This window comes from Taudactylus pleione, unplaced genomic scaffold (assembly GCF_031769625.1).
Source record: "Taudactylus pleione unplaced genomic scaffold, aTauple2 ptg000253l, whole genome shotgun sequence".
Classification (NCBI taxonomy): Eukaryota; Metazoa; Chordata; class Amphibia; order Anura; family Myobatrachidae; genus Taudactylus; species Taudactylus pleione.
Genome location: NW_028284655.1, coordinates 5,975,262 through 6,001,567, shown reverse-complemented (window position 1 = coordinate 6,001,567; position 26,306 = coordinate 5,975,262). Strand labels below are relative to the sequence as shown.

The following is a 26,306-nucleotide window of genomic DNA, read 5'->3' as shown; positions in this document are numbered from 1 at the left end:
CTGTGTGGCATAATGTGTATAAGGGGCTCTACTATGTAGTGTAATGTGTATAAGGGGCAATACTGTATGGCATGATGCATATCAGGAGCTCTACTGTGTGGCGTAACGTGAATAAGGGACACTACTGTGTGTAGTGGTGTAAGGTGAATAAGAGTTTGAAATAAGTAAGAGATAGAAGTAGCGGTGTACCTGGACAAACCATGTTGCAATGAAAGGGGTGCAAATACATTTATTTGATTTATTTTTGCATGTGGGCTAAATACTGGCTACTTTTACATGTAGCCCAGAAATGCTGGACAGCTTTATTTTTACACTGCAATTTAGATGTCAGTTTGGACACTCCCCTCCCAAATCTAACTCTCTGTAAACATTTTAAATCTGCCCCACCTGCAGTGCAGAATGGTTTTTAGCATGATCCACAGATACTTGCTCTTCCTTACATTGAATCAGGCCAAGTCTGAGGTGCTTGTTAATTATACTGGCCCCACTTGACATGGTGACAGGGCCCAACCTTTATATCTCTGCAGATTTGGAGGATTGAGTTTAAAAAGCCAACTCTCCATAAAGTGGATGGGAGCAGGTGGACTCTGCAGTAAGTACTGTAGCTGTAACATGAACACACACACATATTATATTTATATATAAATGTATATATATATATATACTATAGATTAGGGATGAGCGGGTTCGGATTTCTGAATCCGAATCCCCCCGAGCCCCCCCCGATCCGAGACGCATCCGAGTCAGGCTCGACTTTTCCCACCTGACTCGGAACTGAAATCGAGGCAAAACATCATCATCCCGCCTTCAGGATCTCGCGGGTTTTGGATTCTATAAAAGGTACCCGCGTCGGCGCCATTTCTCACTCTGGCTGTGGACAGTGAAGAGGGAGGGTGGGAGCTAGGGCTGGCTGGGCTGTGTTGTGCTGCTGTTGTCCATAGGGGCTGTGACCACTCAGTCCATAGAGGCTGACTGGGCTGAGTTGTGCTGCTGTTGTCCATAGGGGCCGGCTGGGCTGTTTTGTGCTGCCGTCATAGGGGCTGGCTGGGCTGTGTTGTGCAGTCAGTTGTCCATAGGGGCTGTGTCCACTCCAAAGTCTATAGGGGCTGGCTGGACTGTGTTGTGCAGTGTCCCATAAAGGCTGTAGTCCTAGAGGGGTGCTGTAGTGTTGTCCAGGGGGTGATCTGTGCATCAGGGGTGCTCCCACAAAGTGCACTCCAAAAAAAAAATTTTTTTTCTGTTTGTGAATTGTGTGCGCTGTAGCCGCACATGCATCAACAAAGTAACGCCAAGCGTGCGCCTGTGTCATAGGTAAAGGGCCAGCTGGCTTGACCGTTAAAGGGTGCTGTAACCCCCAAAGTGCACTCCAAACAAAATAAAAAAATTATTTTCTGTGTTTGTGAATTGTGTGCACTGTGGCTGCACGTGCATCAACAAAGGAGCAGCGACAAGCGTGCGCCTGTGTCCCATAAGGTGACGTAACCCCCAAAGTGCACTCCACAAAAAATAAACAATTCTTTTTTTTCTGTGTTTGTGTGCGAAATGTATGCGCAGTAGCCGCACGTGCATCAACACAGCAGCAGCGCCAAGCATGCGCCTGTGTCATAAGTCAAGGGCCGATTTGGACATCTGGTCCGGACTGAAGGACGTGCCAACAATGTCAATTTCTGACATGTCTACTGTCACTGCATATGATACTGTCACCACTGACAGAATGGTGGAGGAATTATTTTCTGTGTTTGTGAATTGTGTGCACTGTGGCTGCATGTGCATCAACAAAGGAGCAGCGCCAAGCGTGCGCCTGTGTCATAAGTAAAGGGCCAGCTGGCTTATCCGTTAAAGAGTGCTGTAACCCCCAAAGGGCACTCCAAAAAAAAAATTTCTGTCTTTGTGAATTGTGTGGGCTGTAGTCGCACCTGCATCCTCAAAGCAGCAGCGACAAGCGTGGGTCTGTCTGTTAAAGGGTGGTGTAACCCCCAAAGTGCACTCCAAACAAAATAAAAAAATTATTTTCTGTGTTTGTGAATTGTGTGCACTGTGGCTGCACATGCATCAACAAAGGAGCAGTGCCAAGCGTGCGCCTGTGTCCCATAAGGTGGTGTAACCCCCAAAGTGCACTCCACAAAAAAATAAACAATTCTTTTTTTTTTCTGTCTTTGCGAATTGTGTGGGCTCTAGCCGCACCTGCATCCTCAAAGCAGCAGCGACAAGCGTGCATCTGTCTGTTAAAGGGTGGTGTAACCCCCAAAGTGCGCTCCACAAAAAATAAAAAATTCTTCTTTTTTTTCTGTCTTTGTGAATTGTGTGCACTGTAGCTGCACGTGCATCAACAAAGGAGCAGCGCCAAGCGTGCGCCTGTGTCCCATAAGTAAAGAGCCGGCTTGCTCATTTCTTAAAGGGTGGTGTAACCCACAAAGTGCACTAGTCTCCAACAAAAATAAAAAATTATTTTCTGTGTTTGTGTGCGCCTTAGCCGCACGTATATATCAATATAACATAAATGGAGGACCAAACTCTCTCCGATAAAAATAAAATAGGGAAAGATCAAGAACCACTTCCTCCTAGTGCTGAAGCTGCTGCCACTAGTCATGACATAGACGATAACATGCCATCAACGTCGTCTGCCAAGGCCGATGCCCAATGTCATAGTAGAGGGCATATACAATCCCAATGACAAAAGTTCAGGAAAATTACCTTAAAAAAAACATTTAAATCATCTGAGGAGAAACGTAAACTTGCCAATATGCCATTTACGACATGGAGTGGCATGGAACGGCTAAGGTCTTTCCCTATGTTCATGACTAGTGGTTCAGCTTCACATGACAAAGGAAGCCCTCCTCCCGCTACAAAAATCAAACGAGTTAAGCTGGCAAAAGCACAGCGAAGAACTGTGCGTTCTAAGAAGATATCACAAATCCCCAAGGAGAGTCCAAGTGTGGTGGCGGTTGCGATGCCTGACCTTCCCAGCACTGGACGGGAAGAGGTGGCTCTTTCCACCATTTGCACGCCCTCTGCAAGTGCTGAAAGGAGCACCCACAGTCCGCTTGCTGATATGCAAATTGAAGATGTCACTGTTGAAGTACAACAGGATGAGGATACTGGTGTAGCTGGCGCTGAGGAGGAAGTTGGCGAGGAGGATTCTGATGGTGATGTTGTTTGTTTAAATCAGGCTCCAGGAGAGACAGTTGTTGTCCGTGGGATGAAAGAGCCCATCACGGTAATGCCTGGGCAGAAGACCAAACATTCCACCTCTTTGGTCTGGCAATATTTCTATCCAAATCCGGACAACAACTGTCTTGCCATATGTACCATATGTAAAGATGAAATAACTAGGGGTAGGCACGTTAACCACCTAGGAACATCCTCCCTTATACATCACCTGCAGCGCGTTCATAAAAAGTTACTGTCAAGTTCAGAAACTTTGGCTAAGACCGTAAGCAGTCCAGGGACACCTAAATCCATTTGTCCTGTTGTATCCAAGCGCCTGCAAACCACACCGTCAACTCCCTCCTCATCAATTTCCTCCTCAGTCAGGATCGGAAGTAGTCCTGCAGGCCATGTCACTGGCATGACTGACTCTCCTATCCGGGATTCCTCCGGAGGATCCTGCATTGCTACGCCTACTGCTGCCGCTGCTGCTATTGCTGCTGGGAGTCGTTCATCATCCCAGAGAGGAAGTAGGAATACCACTACTTTTACTAAACAATTGACCCTCCAACAGTCCTTAGCGAGGAGGATGAAGTACGACAGCAGTCATCCTCAAGCAAAACGTATAACTGAGGCCTTGACTGCTATGTTGGTGTTAGATGTGCGTCCGGTATCCGCCATTAGTGCAGTGGGATTTAGACAATTGATGGAGGTACTGTGTCCCCGGTTCCAAAACCCATCTAGATTCCACTTCACTAAGCAGTTAATACCGAGACTGTACAGAAACGTCAGAAAAAGTGTCCTCAGTGTCCTGAAAAATGCGGTTGTACCCAATGTCTACTTAACCATGGACATGTGGACAAGTGGAACAGGGCAGACTAAGGACTATATGACTGTGACAGCCCACTGGGTAGATGTATCACCTTACGCAGCAACAACAGCAGCGTCACCAGTAGCAGCATCTCAGAAACGCCAGCTCATTCCAAGGCAGGCTACGCTGTGTATCACCGGTTTCAGTAAGAGGCACACCGCTGACAACCTCTTAGAGAAACTGAGGGAAATTATCGCCCAGTGGCTTACCCCACTTAGTCTCTCCTCTGGATTTGTGATATCTGACAATGCCACCAATATTGTGCGAGCATTACATCTGGGCAAATTCCAGCACGTCCCATGTTTTGCTTACACAATAAATTTTGTGGTGCAGAATTTTCTGAAAAGCGACAGGGGCGTGCAGGAGACGCTTTGGGTGGCCCGAAAAATTTCGGGCCACTTTTGCCATTCAGCAACTGTGTGCCGAAGACTGGAGCACCAGCAAACACTCTTGAACCTGCCCCGCCATCACCTGAAGCAAGAGGTTGTGATGCGGTGGAACTCAACCCTCTATATGCTTCAGAGGATGGAGGAGCAGCAAAAGGCCATTCAAGCATATACATCCACCTATGACATAGGCAAAGGAGGGGGTATGCACCTGACTCAAGCACAGTGGAGAATGATTTCCATGTTGTGCAAGGTTCTCCAGCCCTTCGAACTTGCCACACGTGAAGTCAGTTCAGACACTGCCAGCTTGAGTCAGGTCATTCCCCTCATCAGGCTTTTGCAGAAGCAGCTGGAGAAAGTGAAGAGGAGCTGAGACGGAGCAATTCCGCTCGGCATGTGGGACTTGTGGATGAAGCCCTTCATTCGCTTTGCCAGGATTCCAGGGTGATCAATCTGTTGAAATCAGACCACTACATTTTGGCCACCGTGCTTGTTCCTAGGTTTAAAGCCTATGTGGTGTCTCTAATTCTGGCCAACACAAGCCTGCAGAGGTGCAAAGACCTGCTGGTGAAAACACTGTCAGCTGAAGCGGAACGTGACATGTCACAGCTCCTTCTTCACTTTCTCCCGCAAGTGGGGCTGCCAGGAAACAACTTAGGTATCCTAAGCAACCCGCTGGTGGTGATGCAGGGCAGGCAGGACCAAGTTTGGACATCTGGTCCGGACCGAAAGACCTGCCAACAATTGCTGACATGTCTACTGTCACTGCATATGATACAATCACCATTGACAGAATGGTGGAGGATTACATCGGTGACAGCATCCAAGTAGGCATGTCAGACAGTCCGTACCTGTACTGGCAGGAAAAAGAGGCAATTTGGAGGCCCCTGTACAAACTAGCTCTATTTTACCTGAGTTGCCCCCCCATCCAGTGTGTACTCTGAAAGAGTGTTTAATGCAGCCGGGAACCTTGCCAGCGAAAGGTGTAGGAGGTTGCTTCCACAAAATGCGGAGAAGATGATGTTCATAAAAATTAATTATCAACTCGTCCAGGGAGACCAGCCTCCAGAACGTACAGAGGGACCTGTGGTGGTGGATTCCAGCGGGGACGAATTAATATTCTGTGAGGATGAGGATGTACACAACACTGAAGAGGGTGAAGAATCGGTGGATGAGGACGACATCTTGCCTCCGTAGAGCCAGTTTGTGAAGGGACAGATTAATTGCCAGCTTGTTTTGTGGGGGCCCAAACGAACCAATCATTTCAGCCACAGTCGTGTGGCAGACCCTGGTGCTGAAATGATTGGTTTGTTAAAGTGTGCATGTCCTGTTTATGCAACATAAGGGTGGGTGGGAGGGCCCAAGGACAATTCCATCTTGCACCTCTTTTTTTTCTTTGCATTATGTACTGTTGGGGCCTAGTTTTTCAAACTGCCATCCTGTCTGCCACTGCAGTGTCACTCCTAGATGGGCCACGTGTTTGTGCTGCCCACTCATGTCGCTTAGCATAGTCATCCAGCTACCTCGGTGCAACCTTTTGGACTAAAACAATATTGTGACGTGTGAGGTGTTTAGAATAGACTGGAAATGAGTGGAAATGAATGCTATTGAGGTTAATAATAGCATAGGAGCAGAAAAACCCACAAATTCTGTGATTTTAGCTGTTTTTATGCTTTTTTTCAAAAAAATACAGATCCAAATCACAAAACCCAGAACCCAAAACACGGAAGGGTGGTTTTGGCAAAACCAATCCAGATCCAAAACACGAAGAGAGATCCAGATCCAAAACCAAAACACAAATCACGAAAAGTGGCCGCTGCACACCCCTACAATATATATATATAGTTATATACATATATATATATATACTCCAAAGCTGTAGCCGGCACTCCAAAGTAAAGGTGTATAGCCAGGGTGCACTTCCGGAAGCCCTCTGCAGAACCCTTCAATACATAAGTAATGGCAGCACTCCGTGGACTTTAAAATAAATACAGTACTCCGTCTGGTATGACCAACGTTTCAGATGTTTACTACATCTTTTTTCAAGGTCCTTGAAAAAAGATGTAGTAAACATCTGAAACGTTGGTGATACCAGATGGAGTACTGGTAATCTGCCTTCCTCTTTAAAAGGGCCCCACTATTCTTAATCTGGCCTCACAACAGTACCATTATGACACAATCGCGACACTTGCCCGCTACACGCCTCCCACAGTGCTGACCTGGCTTCCCCCTTCTAGGTCAGTAGTGAAAGGCATAAGTAAAAAAGGCAACCATGAGAAGACCAGGGTTATTAGAGGGCAGCCAAGTACAAGACAGCACCTGTCAAGGTGACAAGGCTCAGCAGTAGTGTGCAGGGGCGTTTTAAGAAAGGAGGGGGCCCGTGTGCAGACTCAATGTGGGCCCCCTCCTCTTTCTAGTGGTGGCGCAGCAGTGCCAGAATACACTACTCATGCGTGGGTCTCCAGGGAAATGGCACCCGCGCCACTTTCCCAGGGACAGCAGTACTGAGCATGCACCACCATTTTCCCAGTGACTTTTGCTGCTCTGCAGCCCTGGAAAGTAGCAGCACTACTGGAGATAATGGACAGATACATACAGTGTCAGACTGGGGCATGAAGGGCCCACCAAGAAAATGCAACAGAAGGGGCCCGCTGAACAGAGCCGGCCCTAGGCATAGGCATAATAAACAAATGCCTAGGGGCGACTGGAATGTCTAGGGGCATTACAGGGCTCTGCCACGTGTTCACCACCACCGGCGCTGCATGCCCCTCCTCCTTACCATGCTGCTGCCGTGATCTGAGCGTTGAGCCGCCCAGGTCAGAATGAGCTTCTGTTCAGAAGCTCATTCTGGCTACAGGAGGAAACAAGATGGCCACGGGAGGTCATGCTGCGCATGCCCAGCCGCGTCCATTCCTCCCATGGGCCTTTGCGGAGCAGAGCCGTGACTGACACGGCTCTGCCTCCACCTCCACAGGACCAGGCACACGGTGGTAGTGTGGACCGCACATAAGTGCAGTCCGCACTACACTGCCAGGGACAAACACACAGCCACCGGTGCCGGCAGCTGTGTGCATGTTTTAGCAGCCGATGAGAGTCAGACAGACTCTCATCGGCTGCTGTGCCCACTGCCGGAGCCGAGCTTCTGGCTCCCGCAGTGGCTGATGGGAGAGACGTAATGGAATTTTAATTTTTTTTCCGTGTGTGTGTGTCGGGCACTGCTGGGGAGGGACTACTACCATTTGCACTGTTAGGGGGGACTACTACCAGGGGCACTGCTGGAGGGGGGACTACTACCATTTGCACTGTTAGGGGGGACTACTACCAGGGGCACTGCTGGAGGGGGGACTACTACTATTTGCACTGTTAGGGGGGACTACTACCAGTGGCACTGCTGGATGGTGGGGACTACTACCATTTGCACTGTTAGGGGGGACTACTACCAGGGGCACTGCTGGAGGTGGGACTACTACCATTTGCACTGTTAGGGGGGACTACTACCAGTGGCACTGCTGGATGGTGGGGACTACTACCATTTGCACTGTTAGGGGGGACTACTACCAGGGGCACTGCTGGAGGGGGGACTACTACTAGGGTCACTGCTGGGGGGAACTATATATATATATATATACTGTATATACATATATAATATATATGTATATACACACACATTATATATATATGTGTGTGTGTGTATATATATATGTATATATATACACACTTACTGTATATACACACACACACACACACACACACATATATATATACACATACATTCAGCCCGACACTCTGGATATATTTACTGGTAATCTCGAGGGTGCCCTCCTAGCATAATAAACTAATTCCTATACCGAGCTGAACATCCCCTCAGGAAAAAAACATGCGGCACTCCTCAGTAGTTGTAACAAAGTGATATTTTGTCACAAATCACATAGGTTCTGTTGATGTTTCACGACCCATTGGTTTTTTCATCATGACATGTCCTGATGAAAAGACAGATGGGTCTTAAAACGTTGACAGCACCTACTGAGGAGGGCCACCTGTTTTTTTTCCTGAGGGGCCATCTGGCTTGCGACAAGACCCTAGTAGTAGGGTCTTGTTGCCGCAAGCCCCAGAGAGATTTCGACTCTAACAGAGCCGAAATCTCTCCCACTGACATCACTCGTTTGGGCAATCAATCTCTCCCCCTCCCTTTTGGGCAGCCACTCCCCCGGTCCGCCCACCAAAGGGGGCGAGGTGTCACTCAACATCGACAGCTCGCCCCCTTTGTTGCGAGACCCGGAGCGACGGAGTGCCCGTCGCTATCCGGGTCTCGCGCATGCGCACGATGGAGCCGGCTCCGTCATCCGCAAGCGCACTGGTCCACCATCGACCCGGTTGCGAGCGCACAGCACTTGCGACCGGGTTTGAATCAGGCCCAGTGTTACTGGAATCTCTACTCTAAATCTGCCAATATGTCCCCAAAATATAATACAAAAGGTGCATACACACGTAACGATTTTTTGAACGATTTAATGATAACGACGTCGCAGTTGTTCAAAAAATTGTTCACTTTCTGAGTTACAACGATGAACGATAATCGTTCAAGCGCGCTCCCGTTTGTACTGTAGTTTGTAGTTCATCGTCCATTTCAGACTGTCCAACATAACGATTTTCATTAAGGGAAGGAACATTTTTCGTTCATCATTCAAAAAATCGTTTTCAAGGGAAAAACTGAACGCAAATCGTTCATTAACAAAATCGTTACGTGTGTATGCACCAAAAGGGTTAACAAAACTGCCACAGACTGGTGCACACACAAGTACCACATGCCTGCACTGACAGGGACATAGGTAAGCCCATACCCTCACAGATAGTGGCATAGGTACGTCCATGCCCGTACAGACAAGGGCACAGACAGGTAAGCATATACCCACGCAGACAGGTGCACACACAGGTGACCACATGCCAGCATAGACAGGGACACAGGTAAGCCCATGTCCGTACAAAAAGGGGCACAAATACGCCCATGCCCATCCAATGGGCACAGGTAATCACATGCAGATAGGGACTCAGGTAACCCATGCCTGCACTTACACAAGTACAATGTACAGGTAAACACCACACAACACATTACTGTACAGAAATCTGATAACCCCTGAACGACACAGCCCCCTCCCCATTCAACAGTCTAAGAATCAAGGTAATAGGGGATAGGGTATATGAATGGTGATGGCTCTTCCTCTTTATAATAAAGTAAAACAGCAGAAAGTTTGTGTTATAATATATACAATTCTATAAATGGATGTATATGGGATATTTTTATTATTGTAACTTTTCCAATATCTATTATGCTGGGTTTGCTGTGTACATGGAATGACTGCTCCAGCCAGATGAGACAGTTTATGGACTGAGGGCCTGATTCAGACCCGGACGCTAACCGCAGTGCGCTCGCTATTCCCGATGGTTGCTAATCTGCGCATGCCTATGCATCGCAGTGCGCGTGCACAAACTACACAGTGCGTTCTCAGATTCCTCGTTCGCCCAGCACAGCCAGTCCAGCACAGCCAGCCCAGCAGAGTGAGTGACAGGAGAGGCCGTTTGTGGGTGGTGACGGGGGCAGTCCAGTAAAAACAGGGGGTTGGAGATGAGAACGCAGGCGTGCATAATAAACAGGCAGCGGCATAGTACACGTCACCAGCCATTTTTTTACTCTGTTTTCCTCGCAATGCTTGCGGTAGAAAAAAGCTGCCACAAGCACTGCGTTCACATCCGATAGTGGTCCATGTACCAATGTTTTCACAAACTTCCAGGAGATGACGTGGGGCAGTGGGCGTCTCTGCATTCGCTAAGGGGAGTCTGCATGCACAAAGCGAACGCTCGTACATGTAAGATGGGCGTGCTTATGCCTTGGCGAGCAGTCGCTCCCCGCCGCATCACTTTCAAATATTTGCATACACATCGAGCGAGCGTACGCTCATAGCGACCGGGTCTGTATCAGGCCCTGAGTGCTGTCACGGCACACACACACACACGTAGTCTCTGCAAGCACACAGCCTCAGCACATATGTATACACATATCTTGTAGTCCCAGCACACACCATGAGTTCTTAGAACACACCATGCAGTCTCAGCACACATGCACACACCATGCAGTCTCAGCACACATGCACACACCATGCAGTCTCAGCACGCATGCACACACCATGCAGTCTCAGCACGCATGCACACACCATGCAGTCTCAGCACGCATGCACACACCATGCAGTCTCAGCACGCATGCACACACCATGCAGTCTCAGCACGCATGCACACACCATGCAGTCTCAGCACACATGCACACACCATGCAGTCTCAGCACACATGCACACACCATGCAGTCTCAGCACACATGCACACACCATGCAGTCTCACTAGGGAACTACTGTAGCCAGAACTTACCTTTAGCCCTATAGCTAATGATAGGTGTTGGGATTTCAACACCTATCTTTAGTCCCATGTCGGGCTTTTAGTGTCGGGATTTCGGCATCCGGGATAGCGGCCGCCAGTAGGGTTAGGCACCACCTAACAGTACGTCACTGGTGCCCAGCTGCTAAGAGTGTTACGATCGCTTATACAGCAATGTGTATATAAACCCCATGTCCTTGTCCTGCAAGTCACTGATTTCTTGTTCACTTGTTTATGCACTTTAAAAGGTTCTGCGGAACACTTGTGGCGCCATATAAATATAATTACCTTTGCGGTAATCATTAATGATGAACAAACTGCACGATAGCTGAAAATCAACCGCAGTGGTGTAACTAGGGGGGTCGGGCAGGGTGCGTGCCCTGGGCGCCGTGGGCCCGGTGGCGCAGGGGGGCACCGCCGGCCACGGTCCGGCCCGCCCTAGTTAGCCACCAGTGTAGCGCCGACCGCAGTGAGTGCGGCCAGCGCTACACATTTAGACAGGACCGGTGCTAGGCTTCCAGCGCCGGTCCTGTGCTGCACAGCTGAGCCCGTTCCCTCCCCCTGAGTGCTTGCCCAATAGCGCTAGGAGGCGGGCTCAGGTTGTGCATAACACACGCATCGCCGCCAGCGCTGGCGGCGATGCATGTGTTAAACAGCAGCCAATGAGAGTCAGATAGACTCTCATTGACTGCTGCAGCACCCACTGCAAGAGCCGGGCTTCCATCCGGCTCCTGCAGTGGGTAATGGGACAGACGTCATGACATCATGACGTCTCTCCCATAATGCTGAGCGTGCCAGCCTGGGAGGACTGGCGGGCGGCGGCGGGAGCGGTGTCGCGGACCGGAGCAGCAGCAGTGTGGATTCAGGTAAGTATATTTTTATATATTTTTTTTTTTAAACCTGTCTGCACTACTGGGGGCACAAAGGGGGAGGGGGTGGCTACTACTGGGGGGACCTCTACTGGGGGTGGGGGCACAACGGGGAGGGGTAGCTACTACTGGGGGCACCATTATTGGGAGAACCTCTACTGGGGGGGGGCTACTACTGGGGGCACTTAATCGGGAGGGGGAACCTCTACTGGGGACTACTACTTGGGGGGGGTAACTACCACTGGGGGCATTATAAAAGGGGCCTACTACTAGAGGCACTGCACTGGGGGGACCACTACTGGGGGCAATAATAGGAAGGGGGGGGACTACTACTGGGGGCACTATATAAAGGGCACTGCATAAGGGTATACCGCTACATGGCGCACTGCATTGTGGGGACTGCTACTGGGGGCACTGCATAAGAGGGAACACAACATGGGGCACTGCATTTGGGGGGCCACTACTGAGGGTACTGACTAAGGGGAACTAACTGGGGGCTGTATAAGGGGGACCACTACTGGGGATACTGTATAAGGGGCACTACTATGGGCCTGCATAACAGGGACCACAACTGCATACTGGGGGTACTGTATAAGGGGTACTACTGGGGTTAAGGTGCATATGGATAGGAATGTTCAGCGTGAAAATAAAGGGGTGTTTCATGTTGACACGCCCATTTTTTCCTGCATGTGCACATCGGGGGTGGGGGGGGCTCCCTTTTCAAATTTGCCCTGGGCTCCAAATACCCTAGTTACGCCACTGATCAACCGTATTCTTATTTACAACAAAATAAATTTTAGGCTGTTCAGTATGACTCCAGCGTTGACAATGCATACAGTCTAAAAAAAAATTATTATTATTTATTAACAGTTTCTTATATAGCGCAGCATATTCCGTTGCGCTTTACAATTGTAAACATTAATAGAACAAAACTGGGTAATAACAGACAGATATATAGGTAGGGAGGACCTGCTCGCAAAAATGAAAATCTACATGTTAATCAAGCTCATTTGGATTATTGTAGGTGGCCCTTAAAATGGCTTTAGTAAGGGTTTTTGAAAACGAGATCATCTGGAGCTATTTAACCTCCAAAGCCTTACAGCGTGCGGCCCTGGCGCTTGAGAGCATAGACCACATCCATACCGGTCACAGTCTTCCCCTTGGCGTGCTCGGTGTAAGTGACGGCGTCCGCATCACATTCTCCAGAAATACTTTCAGCACCCCGCGGGTCTCCTCATAGATGAGGCCAGAACTGCGCTTCACGCCCCCTCTCCGGGCTAGACGTCGGATGGCGGGCTTTGTGATACCCTGGATGTTATCCCGCAGCACCTTCCTATGACGCTAGGCTCCACCTTTCCCGAGTCCCTTATCGCCTTTGCCTTTCCGTGACATCTTGCAAACTGCTACAGATCAGCACCAAGCTAGAATAAGCAGCACGTGTACCAGCTGCCATGTCTTAAGATGAATGCGGACCTGATGGAAGACATATTTGAGAGGAGGAGCCTTCTGCATTACTCCCTTTCTTTTCTAAAGACAGGACATAGTTCTCTGTGAGGCTACTTATTACCATTAAATTGCAGTCTCTGAAAATCAGCCGCAGCGTAACTTTAATTCTATCATCTCAGCTGCCTGAGACTGTTAGTAAAAAGAACTTGCAACAGTATCCATTACAATGAATACTATTTCAAATTCAGAAATATGTAACTTTTTCTAAGTCCTTGAAAATCAGCAGCAGGCCAACCACACCGATCCTAACAATTCCGCTGCCAGTGAAAACAGGATTCAAGATTAAATTATCATTATAAATCTATACCAATATAGTTATTTCCAGTATACAGTATGATGTGGATAATGTGCTGTTATTCTCTTATCCAGATTTTAATCAATCAAGGGTTGTAATTACATGTTTGTATTCTTTCAGAGATCAATTGTAATTATTTTTTTCAAACAAAGCGAGTGTTAATTTTCATGTACATTAAATTTAAAGCTGGAGGGTGTGTGTATACGGTCAGAAGAAAATCAGTCTATATAACCTCGGTTACTGCCATTCAGCCATGTGTAAGGGAGTAGAGACAGCACAAACTGCGATTGTTACAGCCCGTTTAGGGAGGAGATGGGTGGCTCTTAGAAAAGCCTTTGTGTTCATGTGGGATTGGTGTGTTCACTTGGCGCTGGTGTATTTGGTGACGGCCTTGGTGCCCTCGGACACTGCGTGCTTGGCCAGCTCACCCGGTAACAGCAGGCGTACAGCGGTCTGGATCTCCCGGGAGGTGATGGTGGAGCGCTTGTTGTAATGAGCCAGGCGGGAAGATTCCCCTGCAATGCGCTCAAAGATATCATTCACTAAGGAGTTCATGATGCCCATAGCCTTGGAGATGCCGGTATCAGGGTGCACCTGTTTTAGCACCTTGTAAACGTAAATAGCGTAACTCTCCTTCCTGGTCTTCCTACGCTTCTTCCCGTCTTTCTTCTGGATCTTGGTCACCGCTTTCTTAGAGCCTTTCTTGGCCGCCAGAGCAGACTTCGGGGGATCAGGCATTCTTAACCAACCAAACCAATATATCCAGGAACAAAAGAGAAAATGTGTTGCTAATCTAGCCCAGATCTACTCTATTTATAGGCACCCCATGCAAATGAGGCTTCAGTCTTCTGGCTGCACTATTGGGTATATGTTAATTTGCAGCGACATCATAACTCCACACTCTACATGCTGATTGGTTTGTGCATGAACTTGAGCTGCATTTCGCACTGTGAAAAGAGGACCAATCACAGAGCAAAACTTTGGATACATGTGTGTGTGTATATAAGGAGTAGGGCTGGATTATAATAGAAACACATTTATTGCGCAGTTTTAACGAGAGTTTATTTACGCTAGTACCTCATCATGTCTGGAAGAGGAAAACAAGGCGGCAAGACCCGGGCTAAAGCCAAGACTCGTTCATCTCGGGCCGGTCTCCAGTTCCCGGTTGGTCGCGTTCACCGTCTACTGAGAAAGGGAAACTATGCCGAGCGTGTTGGTGCCGGGGCCCCGGTGTATTTGGCTGCAGTACTCGAATACCTGACTGCTGAGATTCTAGAGCTTGCAGGGAACGCCGCCCGTGACAACAAGAAGACCCGCATCATCCCCCGCCACCTGCAGCTCGCCGTGCGCAACGATGAGGAGTTAAACAAGCTGCTGGGTGGGGTGACCATCGCCCAGGGAGGAGTCCTGCCCAACATCCAGGCCGTGCTGCTGCCCAAGAAAACTGAGAGCCACAAGGCAGCTAAGGGCAAGTAATGTGATGCGGGTAACTTCCACCACAGAACTGATGTCCCTAAAACACAACAAAGGCTCTTTTCAGAGCCAACCACGTCTTCCCAGGAGAGCTGAGAGAACTGCGCTTTAGTTGCTGCTTTGCTTTATTAGTACTACGGTTTATAACTTCCATACACAAGCAGCATTGAGACTGGATTAGAGTGGCAGTGTGTCTACAAAACGATCTGTGCACGGTACTGTGAGATGTTGCTCTATGCTTGCATAGAAGCCTTCACCTCCCAAGAAAGATTTTAGGGGAATTGCCAAACTACACAATCATTTTATATCAATTTGATTAGGGGAACTAGGGGACTGGTTGGGCAACACGCATAAGTAACTTACCAGTGTGAGACGCTTACACCTAGAATCCTGTTACTGTGTGAAACGTCAGGAGAGTGGAGCCCAGGTGTCTCTGGTCAGACACCGCCCGTATCAGTTCTTGGAGTTAGTAGGAGAGTAGTGCAGAGAGCCTACTATGTTCGTCGGGTAAAATTCTATATGTAGGATGAAAAAATGTGGTGGACAAAGGGACGATTTAGCCACAATCACTGATTTGGCTGAAATAGTGCAGTTTTCACTGTAGAAAAAGAATAGCTAGCCTTGGCGAGGGAAATAATCAGTTACATTGTAGTTTGACCGTATGTGTAAGTGGATGAAATTATTCACTGACGTGACCCAAAATATAATGACAGTACACAGTCAGATCCAATAAAGGGTCCTCGTCTCCTATCTGTCCCGCTGAGCTAAGGATTTATCAGCAGCCTATCGCACCAACCTTAACATGCAGTTTATGCTTCAGCTCGTTTCGAAAGATTTGGTGGCTCTGAAAAGAGCCTTTGTGTTGCGTGTTTACTAGTGCCGAGTATCATCTATGCCCTCTCCCCTCGAATCCTGCGGGCCAGCTGGATGTCTTTAGGCATGATGGTCACCCTCTTGGCATGGATGGCACACAGGTTAGTGTCCTCGAAGAGCCCCACCAGATAAGCCTCGCTGGCCTCTTGTAGGGCCATGACGGCAGAGCTCTGGAAGCGTAGGTCGGTCTTGAAGTCCTGGGCGATCTCCCTCACCAGACGCTGGAAGGGCAGCTTACGGATCAGCAGCTCGGTGGATTTCTGGTAGCGGCGGATCTCTCGGAGAGCAACAGTTCCGGGACGGTATCGGTGAGGCTTCTTCACGCCACCTGTAGCTGGAGCGCTCTTCCGGGCGGCTTTCGTTGCCAGCTGTTTGCGGGGAGCTTTCCCGCCAGTGGACTTCCGAGCTGTTTGCTTGGTCCTGGCCATGCTTCCAACAAAAAAACTACAAACTCAAAAAGAATGAGAAATCTGTCTACTAACAATCCTATTTATACGTAGTGATGATCGCTGATTGGAAGATGTAAGCAAGCCCACTCCACCGATTGGTGTTCAGTAATCGTATGATTTTAATTGTTTTTTTTTTAAATCCCGCCGTTAATATCGTTGCAGCCGCCTCTGTCAGTTTCAAGGAATAAATTATCTGGGCGGAAAGGTGTTGATTCCTTTTCATCAATCGTACAAGAGGTTGATATATTTATATGTAATTTAACCACATTAGCAAGCCATGCTCTAACAGACATGCTGCACCTTCATAGAACTGATGCAATGTCCAATGGTTTGACTTTGTACACAGACACAAAGGCTTTGTGCCGTCTCAGTAATAAGCCCATGGTCTAACGTAACCAAATAGACGCTGTCACTGATGACATAGCGTCAAGCTATGAATCAGGCCCATAATGTTGAATAACATTTTCTGATGCATTTATGAGGCGGCCATCATTGCAAGTACTGAGGTTTTCAGACGACTATTCCTTTGTGTAGTGTTTGGTGAAACTAGCCTACATTGTAGCTTTATCACATGTAACAAGCCGTCAGCGATTGCTACAATGTTGCTTAAACTTTAACCACGGGAATCACCTGCAGCCAGCATACACGACTTTGTCCATTTCATGTACAGCTTCCAAGTATGCAGCTATAAAAGATTCATGTTTTTCAGCAGATTTCTCTCGTGTATTGGTATAATGTCATGATGGTCACTTGCTATGATCATGGATTGCACGTTGACAATACTATTTTACTGGGGCAATATGCAGCTTTATTAGTCGTAGTCTCGGTGATCTAATGAACTATTCTTTTCCCAGATTAGAGCAGATACACTTCAGGCAGACAAAAGGGTTGCAGTGCCTTTAAACAGAACATGGAATTCTTACAGTTAACTCTTTATACATCTCCTTAGCCGTTTATCTTCGATTATAAAAAAAAAAAAAAAAAAAAGGATAATTACTTGTATCCATCAGACTCTACAGTACCAGTCACCAACACGAGGTTTGAGGCATTTTAGAAACAAAATGACTAAACTATTTCTAGTATTAGAACGTGAGAAGCTGCTCACCCAGCACTAAAGTGTATAAAACAAAACATTCACTAACCTCTATTAGCCAGCTGTACCGTTTAGATTTGGTAACTTTGTGTCAGATATCGATCTGTATAGAGATCAGACTAGAATGAGCAACCACTAGTACTTACGCGCATTATACAATGGAACAAAAACTTATGAAGTATATAAATTAGAACCACGTCAGTCCTCTCCCTAGAGTTATAGTCGGAAAGCTGTCAAGCACTGTAGTGAAATGCTAGTACGTTATTTTAACTCTCTAATAGAAGAGATGGGTGGCCCTTAAAAGGACCTTTGTGTGGGGGATAGGATGCGCATCAGTGTTCAACCCCCAAATCCATAGAGAGTGCGGCCCTGGCGCTTCAGAGCATAGACCACATCCATAGCGGTGACCGTTTTCCGCTTGGCGTGCTCGGTGTAAGTAACGGCATCCCGGATCACATTCTCCAGGAAAACCTTCAGCACCCCGCGGGTCTCCTCATAGATGAGGCCAGAAATGCGCTTCACACCTCCTCTCCGGGCCAAACGACGGATGGCGGGCTTAGTAATACCCTGGATGTTATCCCGCAGCACTTTCCTGTGCCGCTTGGCGCCTCCTTTTCCAAGTCCTTTTCCGCCTTTGCCTCTACCAGACATGTTTCTCCGGGACAATACTCTCACAAACCACAACGAAACAAAATGTTCGCACTCTCTGACTCTACTGTTGCGGCGAAGTCCTCCTCTTATACAGTGCAGGCGGACCTGATAGGAAACCTCAGAGCTATGGGGGAGGAGTCCTTGTAAGCGTCACATTCTGCTCCTTGTGACACCGATAATATTGGGACAATATCAGTTTTCGTCCTACTCCATCTGATGCAATTATTGATGTTTCTCGTCCTTCATACTGTACATGTATGGACTTAAGACTGTTTGGTGTCTTGTCTATATGTACCCCTTATTAGCTAATAAATATGTCATTCATTACTTTCATTATTCATTATTATTCATTATTATTGGTGTGTCCCTTTCTCATTTTGAAATATCACTTTTTACTATAGCACGAAAGACCAACAGAAACACTTTAATTCCCTCAGATTCACTGCTGGTATCTCAAATACAAATCCACATTATTTTTAGAACTGCAGTATTTGATGTACAGGCGGCTGTAGAAACAAATTATAAAGCACTACAACTACTTATATGTGGCTACATTGAACTGGTTTGGCAACACTGTTACATTTCAAATTCATTGCAAGACATAAAACTATTGGCACTTTCTCTAGTGAAAATCGGTGCAATACTGCCTGGATTAAGGAGACATATAAACAAGTATTTGGGTACATAGTGCTCTATTCATAAGGATCCAGTGAATATTATCTGATATTGGAGCTTTATACATTTTTTATTATGAATACTAGATATCAGGCACCTGATGCAATAAGATCCCTAGATAGACTATATATGGGAGGATTTTTATATTTATTATGTATGCGTGGCTAATGTAAATTTTCCAAAGTTTTATTTTTTACTTGTGGTATATTATATGTTTAATAAATAGACCAACGCTATTCGATACTTGCGATCTATTAATCAGCGAATCCTTTCATGTAACCCCGACTCCCCCTGATGCAATGTATTAATGTTTTCTACATGAACTCATCCTTAATACACTGTCTGGACTAAGACCGTTTATGTGAATACTGATGTGTGTGTCCCTATTACACAATAAATGTCATTACTTTCTTTATGTACTGGCGTGTCCTGCCCGAGACCCCAACGTTCTCTCCAGAACGCTTATATTTATAATATGACACAGTTCGAATTCGTTCTTGCCTCTGATCATCTGCAGTCTCTGCGGAGATTTCTAAACTGCCGGGTGACCATTTTAGATACACCTGGTTAGAGCCTGCCTTACTGTACATTTGCTGTACCAGCACCTGTAGTGGATGGGGAAGGTGTTGGTGATCCCAGAGTTTTTGCCAGGCATCCTCAGCAGGAAGAGGCTACAGAAATTGAGCGGGGCTCATGATTTACAGACGACATGGATCGGAACGGGCAGCATGATCACGTGTCGTATACCCCAAGTTTGAGAAAGTAAATGATTAAACCCTGGATGCTTACAGGTTTAGGGGTCTATAGTCTCTAGACACGGAACATGTGAAACAAAAAGGTGCCTTCAGCTCTGCCGAGACAGGGTGGGTGGCTCTGAAAAGAGCCTTTGTGGTGATAACAAGGAAGCGAGGCTGCCGCGGCTCATCCATTACTTCTTTGCCGCAGATTTCTTGGGCTTAGCCGCTTTCTTGGCTGGACTTTTAGCGGCTATGGGCTTCACGGCTTTCTTGGCTGGACTCTTGGCAGCTTTGGGCTTCGCTGCCTTCTTAGCCGCCTTCTTAGGCTTCACGGCTTTAGGCTTCTTTGGGCTTTTGGCAGCAGCCGCTTTTGTTGGTTTCTTGACCTTCTTCGGGCTCTTCGCTGCACTCGGAGCTTTCTTGGGCTTCTTCGGGGATTTAACCACTTTCTTTGCCGCAGGTTTCTTGGGCTTCTGGGCGGCCTTCTTGCTTTCCAACTGGTTCTTGTTGAGCTTGAAGGAGCCGGAAGCGCCGGTGCCCTTCACCTGGGTGAGGGTTCCTTTGGTCACCAAAGCTTTCACACCCAGTTTGACGCGGCTGTTATTCTTCTCCACATCATAGCCTCCGGCAGCCAGAGCCTTCTTCAGGGCGGCAAGAGAAACCCCACTGCGCTCTTGGGAGGCGGCCACGGCTTTTACGATCAGCTCGGAGACACTGGAACCAGAAGACTTGTTGCTTTTCTTGGCTCCTCCTGCAGCTTTCTTCGGCTGCCTTTTCTTTTTGGCTGCGGCCTCTGATGGAGGAACGACGGCTGGTGCAGTTTCTGCCATATTCAAGTACAAGAAGCACTAATACATTGTCCGCAGCTTCTGATGTCGCTTATATATACTGCCGGCTGTGTTGTGATTGGCTGCTCAACGTGGTGCTCCCATTGGTGGAATAAGCAGCCGTGCAAATCTTTCCATGTCTGAGAATAAGGGACAATCTACTCTTACCGTGTGTTTCCTAGGGCAGAAATAAAGTCTTTTATACGGCATAAGAAGAGCAGCCAGCTGGCTTTCTGCACCACAACCTTACTCCAAGGTCTGTCCTAACCTTTTATGGCCCTTGCTGGTTTAGGCGCTAAGAAGGAGGGCCGGAATACCCACTGGCAGCTCACCCACACCAGGCTGCATCTGCCCGGCATTTAACACATCTCTCATCTCTGTGAGGCTAATATGTCCCATCAGGGCTTTTTTGTCTCCTCTTGATCCTGGAGATAATGAAGGTGCTCTGCGCCACAATCTGTGCAAAGCAGGGCACATATTGAAACACTTACAAGTAGTGTGTGGGCTCTTGTACACCAGGGTGGATAGCACAGGCAGGCTGCCTCACAAGGTAATTGCACTCTTGTCTAGGAACTCTAGTTACAATGACAAGGTAAGTATACTTGCAAGACTTAATTACAGGTTAATCCTGCCTGGGACTTTTCTGATTGTGAAGAATGCGACTGGCATCTCCCTTAAATGTTCTTAGTGATTCATACTGTATGGCTAGTCGCTTCAGTGCATTTATGCAATATACAGTAGATGTGTCGGTAAGATAGCTATGCTTACCTGGTCCCATTACTTTGAGACTGCTACGAAACAAACCTCCAGCCAAGGAGTATCAGGTTACCTTGGGCCAGCCCAGAAGCTTAAATCTGGCTTGAGTGCTACAAATGGTGGAAAAGATACTCATAGGTAAATGTTAGGATGATTCCATCACAGTGGCAGGACCAGAGTGCCAAGCATCCACTACACAATGCTGCTACTGTTAGTCAAGCAGTTGCTCTCTAGAAATGAGGATAACCTTCCCCTCATCAGAACTCTTGGAGCCCCCACCCTACCCTCTGGATAAGACATGGATTTTTCATTTCCATATAATGGCAGTCCCCACACTGCCTGTAATATGCATCTTGTCCAGGTAGTGACATGTGTCCTATTTCCCCCATAATAAGGGAAAATGGGTGGGATGGAGAAATAGAAGGAAGAATAAGGATGATGGAGAGACAGAAGGAACAGGGGGAAGAATAGAGGAAGAAAAGATGAATAGGATTATAGAGATGGAAAGGGCTTGAAGAGAAAGGGGTAAAAAGAAAACCCTGCATAACAGCTAGTGAGTTGGTGAATGAGGGTCCAAAATACTAGTTTTATAATAGCTTTTAATTCCACCTAGCATCCCCACTTACCCAGTCAACCCTGGGTGGTGCAGGAGTTCACCTAATATGAGACAGGTGGTCCAGAGACCAAGGCAAGAGTTACAAATGGCCATACTTCAGGTGAGGCTGGCATCTTTTAGAGGAAAACATGAGCAGGTAGGCCCACCAGCTTGCAGGCCCAAGGAGTGGAGCAACGATGCAGAAAACTTACTTAGGTGCAGAGCTGTGCCACAAGCAAGTGTACTGAAGAATGAGCAAGTTTCTGGAGATGAAGGACTGGATGTCATGGATGAACAGCAGGAGAATGTCAAACTTGAACCTCAAGGCTGAATCCTTAGACTAGAGGCAGAGGACCGGAGTATCAGAACCACTGGAAGAAGCATTGGGCCAGCAGAGATCCATTGAGGATGCAGTGCTGTGAGGAGATTTCTATTCCAAATTACCATGCTTCAGCTCTGGCCTTAACCAATGACGGCAGGCCCAGATGTGGTCTGAGGCAGGCCTGAAGCCATGTTAAGAGGAGATGATCAGTGTTGAGAGGAGTGGGTCAGTATCCTGGAGTGGAGGGCACATAGGCATATTTATAATGGGTGCAGGGTGTGTACCCAAAGTATAGTTACCTTTCTCCGGCAAGTAGGACCGTGCCATTTTCAAAGTGACATCATTGGGAAAATGGTACTGCACAGTAGAAGCAAAGACTCTGGCATGCTTCCAGAACCTGTGCTCTCTTGTGAGTATGCGTCATCTTTACGAATATCACCAGGAAGATGGCTTTTTACAAGAGAAGGGATCCACTTTGTTTGTCGGAGCAAGTTAAGATGAGGGGCTAGGGAACCCGCTGCACAGAGGGTGCCCGCTGCACACTGCCCTCTCAGGTGTTTATACATCCCTGGGACATCAAGTAGAGAGGGAAGCACAAACTGGACAACACCAGATGCCAACTGACACGAGGGCACGACTAGCAAGAAACATCTTGAGGACAAGACCTGAATCAGTTCCCCAACCCATGATGGCATGGTTGAATTTGGGTCCAGAGTGCAGGGAGTCTGCAGAGAAACTGCAGAGCAGGTAATGGGGAAAGGATAAAGGGATCACGAACTGGGATACGCCAAAAGATTTTTGGGGCACCAATGCTGGTAAATAACAATCCTGCTCGGCAGTAAAGGTCACATCAGGATCCCTTTTTCAAATGGAATTCATGTTTCAATTACATGCATTTGAAGATACAAGAATTGCCAACATGTTGAATAGAACCAGGTTGACATTTTGCCCAAACATGTTGACTTGGCGATTACATATCCTTTGGAACAGTGTGACTAGGAATTACAGCTCCTCTTTAAAGTCTTGCAATGTGAAATTCTAAGGAGGTCAACGCCAACTCTGTCTGTGTGGCACTAGCCAGCTTGAGATTCAAGTCAGGAAATGGTATCTTATCACAGGGGAAAATGCTACAGAATACAGACTTGCCCAATTAATCCTAATGGCTCTCTGCATCTTTGCTGCTGTTGTAGAAATATGAGAAGTGACTGCATATAATTCTGAATGAAAGACGACCACGAACAATGGTGAATTGTATAGTCTGTGTGCAAAGGTTGCTAGACAGGTATACAGGAATAAGGTGACACACAGACCCTATGTAGCAATTATACAGCTAGCAGTGCAGAAAGACACTCTCAGGCCCATCGGTCTTATCCGCAGCACTGGGCTGCTCACCTCTGGCCCGAGTCAGTTATTTCAAGGGTTGTAATTGAGGTTAAGACAAACTCACTGTACCTTGTCTGTGTTGATCTCATCCGCGGGAACAAACTACATATGCATGACAGTCAGCAATCCCTTGTGTCCTTGACAGGGCCGTAACTAGGGTGGTGCTACCTGTGCCCATGGCATAGGCCACTGCAGGACAGGTAGCACTGTTTGGAACTGTCAATTTCTGTTTATTATCATTCTTACTTGTTGCTTCATCTTATTTTATCTCAGCATCTCCTGGCCCCCCCTATCTCTTCCCTGGCCCTTCCCCATGAGGCCGTGCCCCTTTTTTTGGATACGTTATATCTCTATTTGAAAAATAGGGGGGACATCAATGATCTTTCTGGCACAGGGCACCAAACAGTCTAGTTACAGCTCTGGTCCTTGACCCCTGCCCTCTTGCTACACTAATGATGGCCAGACCTAGAAAATCATGCTAGGTGATTGTTCAAGTTAGCCTGTGACTAGTTGCTGAGCTTTGTGAACAGCTTTAATGGCTATATAAAGGATGAATCAGCCCACATGACTCTGCTTCCAATGCCTCAAACAGTTTATGGGCTGCTACATCGCTATAGAATCTCGTCTTACAGAATGCCAGAAACGAAGTGCAAGACACAGCATTCCGCTTCCTCCCCAACTTGTCCTGCCTTGTTTAAACCTTTTGCACCTTACCTTGAAGTTTAGAATTCTGAGCCCATACAAAATGGCAGAGTACACAGTCACATAACATCTTAGGAAAGACGATTTCATAGAGAACTTCATTTACACCTTTACTGTGCCAAAACTGTGCAATTCTTGTCTGAATGTCCTTTACAAAGAAGAAAGTCCCTTATTTAGCGTGGCAGATGGGTGGGGTGTTGGTCCTGACATTATTTTTGCTAAGTATTGTTTATATGGTTACTAGTGTTTCACTTTCTGTATTGAGTATTATTTATTTCACTTTGTGTATTATGTATTTCCCCCAATATGCATCACATCTCCACCTAGGAGCCATGCCTAACCCTTTCTCCTCTGACAATAAAGCAACCCAGCTCACTTTTGATGGCTTGCTTGTAACTGCAACTTTAAGCATTCTGGAAATCACTTATACCTCTTTTCCACCAAAAACCCAGGTCCGACCTGGGTTTTTGGACATGGTTCCAACCCTGGTCAGACCCAGGTCAGACCCATTTACACTGCACCTTTGATCTGGGTTACTCCCAGGTCAACCCTGTTCACACTGAACTCAGGTCTGCCCTGCTAAACCTGTGAGGTCATAAAAAGTGGGAGGTGAATGCTCCACAACCACCAATCCGCTCATTTTAGGCATGATCCAGGTCAGATAACCCGGGTTGCACCGTTTACACTGCACCATTACCTGGGTCCATCCTGGGTCCAACCCTGGTAGCTACCGGGGTTAGATTGCAGGGTCACTTGACCCGGGTTATTTTTCAGGGACCCTTTTACACTGAGCTGCAACCCGGGTAGACCCAGCAAAAACCCAGGTTTTTGCTCTGGTGTAAAAGGGGTATTATTGAGGTTACAACTCAGGCAGTGTAGAGGTTTTAGAACAGAGAAGCCTGTCTGATCACAATCAGGGCTAGATGAACAATTGGTGGATGGAGCCAGTGGCAAACGCAGGATTTCTAGATGGGGGTTTCCAAATGAATGATTTTAGAGTGAGTGTGGCCAGTCCATGAAGAGGGCATAATTACCACTTATCCAGCTCTAATATGTATCATACAAAGTGTATTGTGTGTCATAATTCCAGCATATACAGGACCAGCGATCACAGTAAGCCATTAGATGCGGCAGTAGGGCAATCTTGCCTGAGCTGAATGCTTTTATGTCATATGTGGGCACCATTCCACAGCATGGGAGCGAGACCGGGAGTCTGGGGGAGCAGCAGTATAACCTAGCACTGCCCTGGACATATTTGTACATATTGGGCTCTATAGCAGCACATCCCTAACAGTGCATGTTTCCCAGATCTCCTAGTTGGTACACAGGTGTATTTACTACTGACTGACACATGTTAAAAGATCCCCAGGTGGTGCTAACTATTTCATTTGTGATACTGTGAAGAACATGCAGCACTAGTAAAATTCTATTACATTACTATTTCTATTGTGGTTATGGTGTGGGCTGGGGAGGGGGGTTTCCAGGCAGACGGATACCCCCCCTGCGTTTGCCAATGGGAGCTACAGCTTCAAGCCTTCACATTAAAATAGTCCCATCACCATGACAACATGATGATGATTAGCAGCCCAGCTAGTCCCATGGTCACCCAAAAATCTAAATTTGTTTACCGCTCCACCCCTCCGCACCCAGAAATTAATGCTCACCTCTGCTCAATGTCATCATCCAGTGATAGTAGCACATGTAAGGGGTCCTATGGGGAAGCAATTGGTCTCTAAATAACCCACAGCATTCAGGAAGTAAGCACCAATTACCATCTGCACCAGTATGGATTATTACTTGTATGATAATCTCTTCTTGTTATTCATTATATCTCAGTAATAATACATCATGCTTGCCTACTTTTGAAAAACCATTTCAGGGAGATTGTGAAAATTACACCTATGAGCACATCATTAAAATGGACGTGTACTGTTTAACCTGAGAACCATGTCATAAAGCAAAATATAAAAACAATTAATGAATTTGCAGAAAGACAAATATAGGGATTAATGTAGATATAAGTGATTGCTTTTACACACTGTGACTTTAGTATTTTCTCTGAATTTTATTTCCACCCAGTACAGTGTATTATGAGCCTCTAAATTCTATCCAGATGATGCCCTGTATTTCTTCATGTAGTTTCTCCGATTTATGAGGTTTAGCTTGTGGACTTGGGCACAAATTGTATCCACTAATGTTTCATAGAATAGTAACAGGAGGCAATCGGGAAGCCGACTGCCTAAATACCGGCAGCTGGCTTCCCGACTGTCTTA

General features: G+C 47.1%; 5 protein-coding genes across 5 annotated transcripts; 1 reads left to right on the top strand and 4 right to left on the bottom strand.

Annotated features, from left to right (window-relative positions):
• Window positions 1–13,857: 13,857 nt before the first annotated feature.
• On the bottom strand, window positions 13,858–14,235 carry LOC148515152 (histone H2B 1.1-like). The gene is made up of 2 exons (XM_088480408.1): window positions 14,092–14,235; window positions 13,858–13,956 (listed from the first exon to the last, which is right to left on the bottom strand). Exons 1-2 carry the CDS (start codon window positions 14,233–14,235, stop codon window positions 13,858–13,860), a joined length of 243 nt encoding a protein of 80 aa, XP_088336534.1.
• A 288-nt stretch (window positions 14,236–14,523) lies between these two features.
• LOC148515151 (histone H2A type 1-like) lies at window positions 14,524–15,044 on the top strand. The gene has a single exon (XM_088480468.1). The coding sequence runs from the start codon at window positions 14,581–14,583 to the stop codon at window positions 14,971–14,973; it is 393 nt and encodes a 130-aa protein (XP_088336594.1). The 5' UTR covers window positions 14,524–14,580; the 3' UTR covers window positions 14,974–15,044.
• Window positions 15,045–15,804: 760 nt separating this feature from the next.
• On the bottom strand, window positions 15,805–16,328 carry LOC148515150 (histone H3). The gene has a single exon (XM_088480467.1). It carries the CDS (start codon window positions 16,269–16,271, stop codon window positions 15,861–15,863), a length of 411 nt encoding a protein of 136 aa, XP_088336593.1. The 5' UTR covers window positions 16,272–16,328; the 3' UTR covers window positions 15,805–15,860.
• A 1,396-nt stretch (window positions 16,329–17,724) lies between these two features.
• On the bottom strand, window positions 17,725–18,036 carry LOC148515149 (histone H4). The gene has a single exon (XM_088480407.1). It carries the CDS (start codon window positions 18,034–18,036, stop codon window positions 17,725–17,727), a length of 312 nt encoding a protein of 103 aa, XP_088336533.1.
• Window positions 18,037–19,575: 1,539 nt separating this feature from the next.
• On the bottom strand, window positions 19,576–20,283 carry LOC148515148 (uncharacterized). The gene has a single exon (XM_088480466.1). The coding sequence runs from the start codon at window positions 20,276–20,278 to the stop codon at window positions 19,640–19,642; it is 639 nt and encodes a 212-aa protein (XP_088336592.1). The 5' UTR covers window positions 20,279–20,283; the 3' UTR covers window positions 19,576–19,639.
• Between the last annotated feature and the right edge of the window lie 6,023 nt (window positions 20,284–26,306).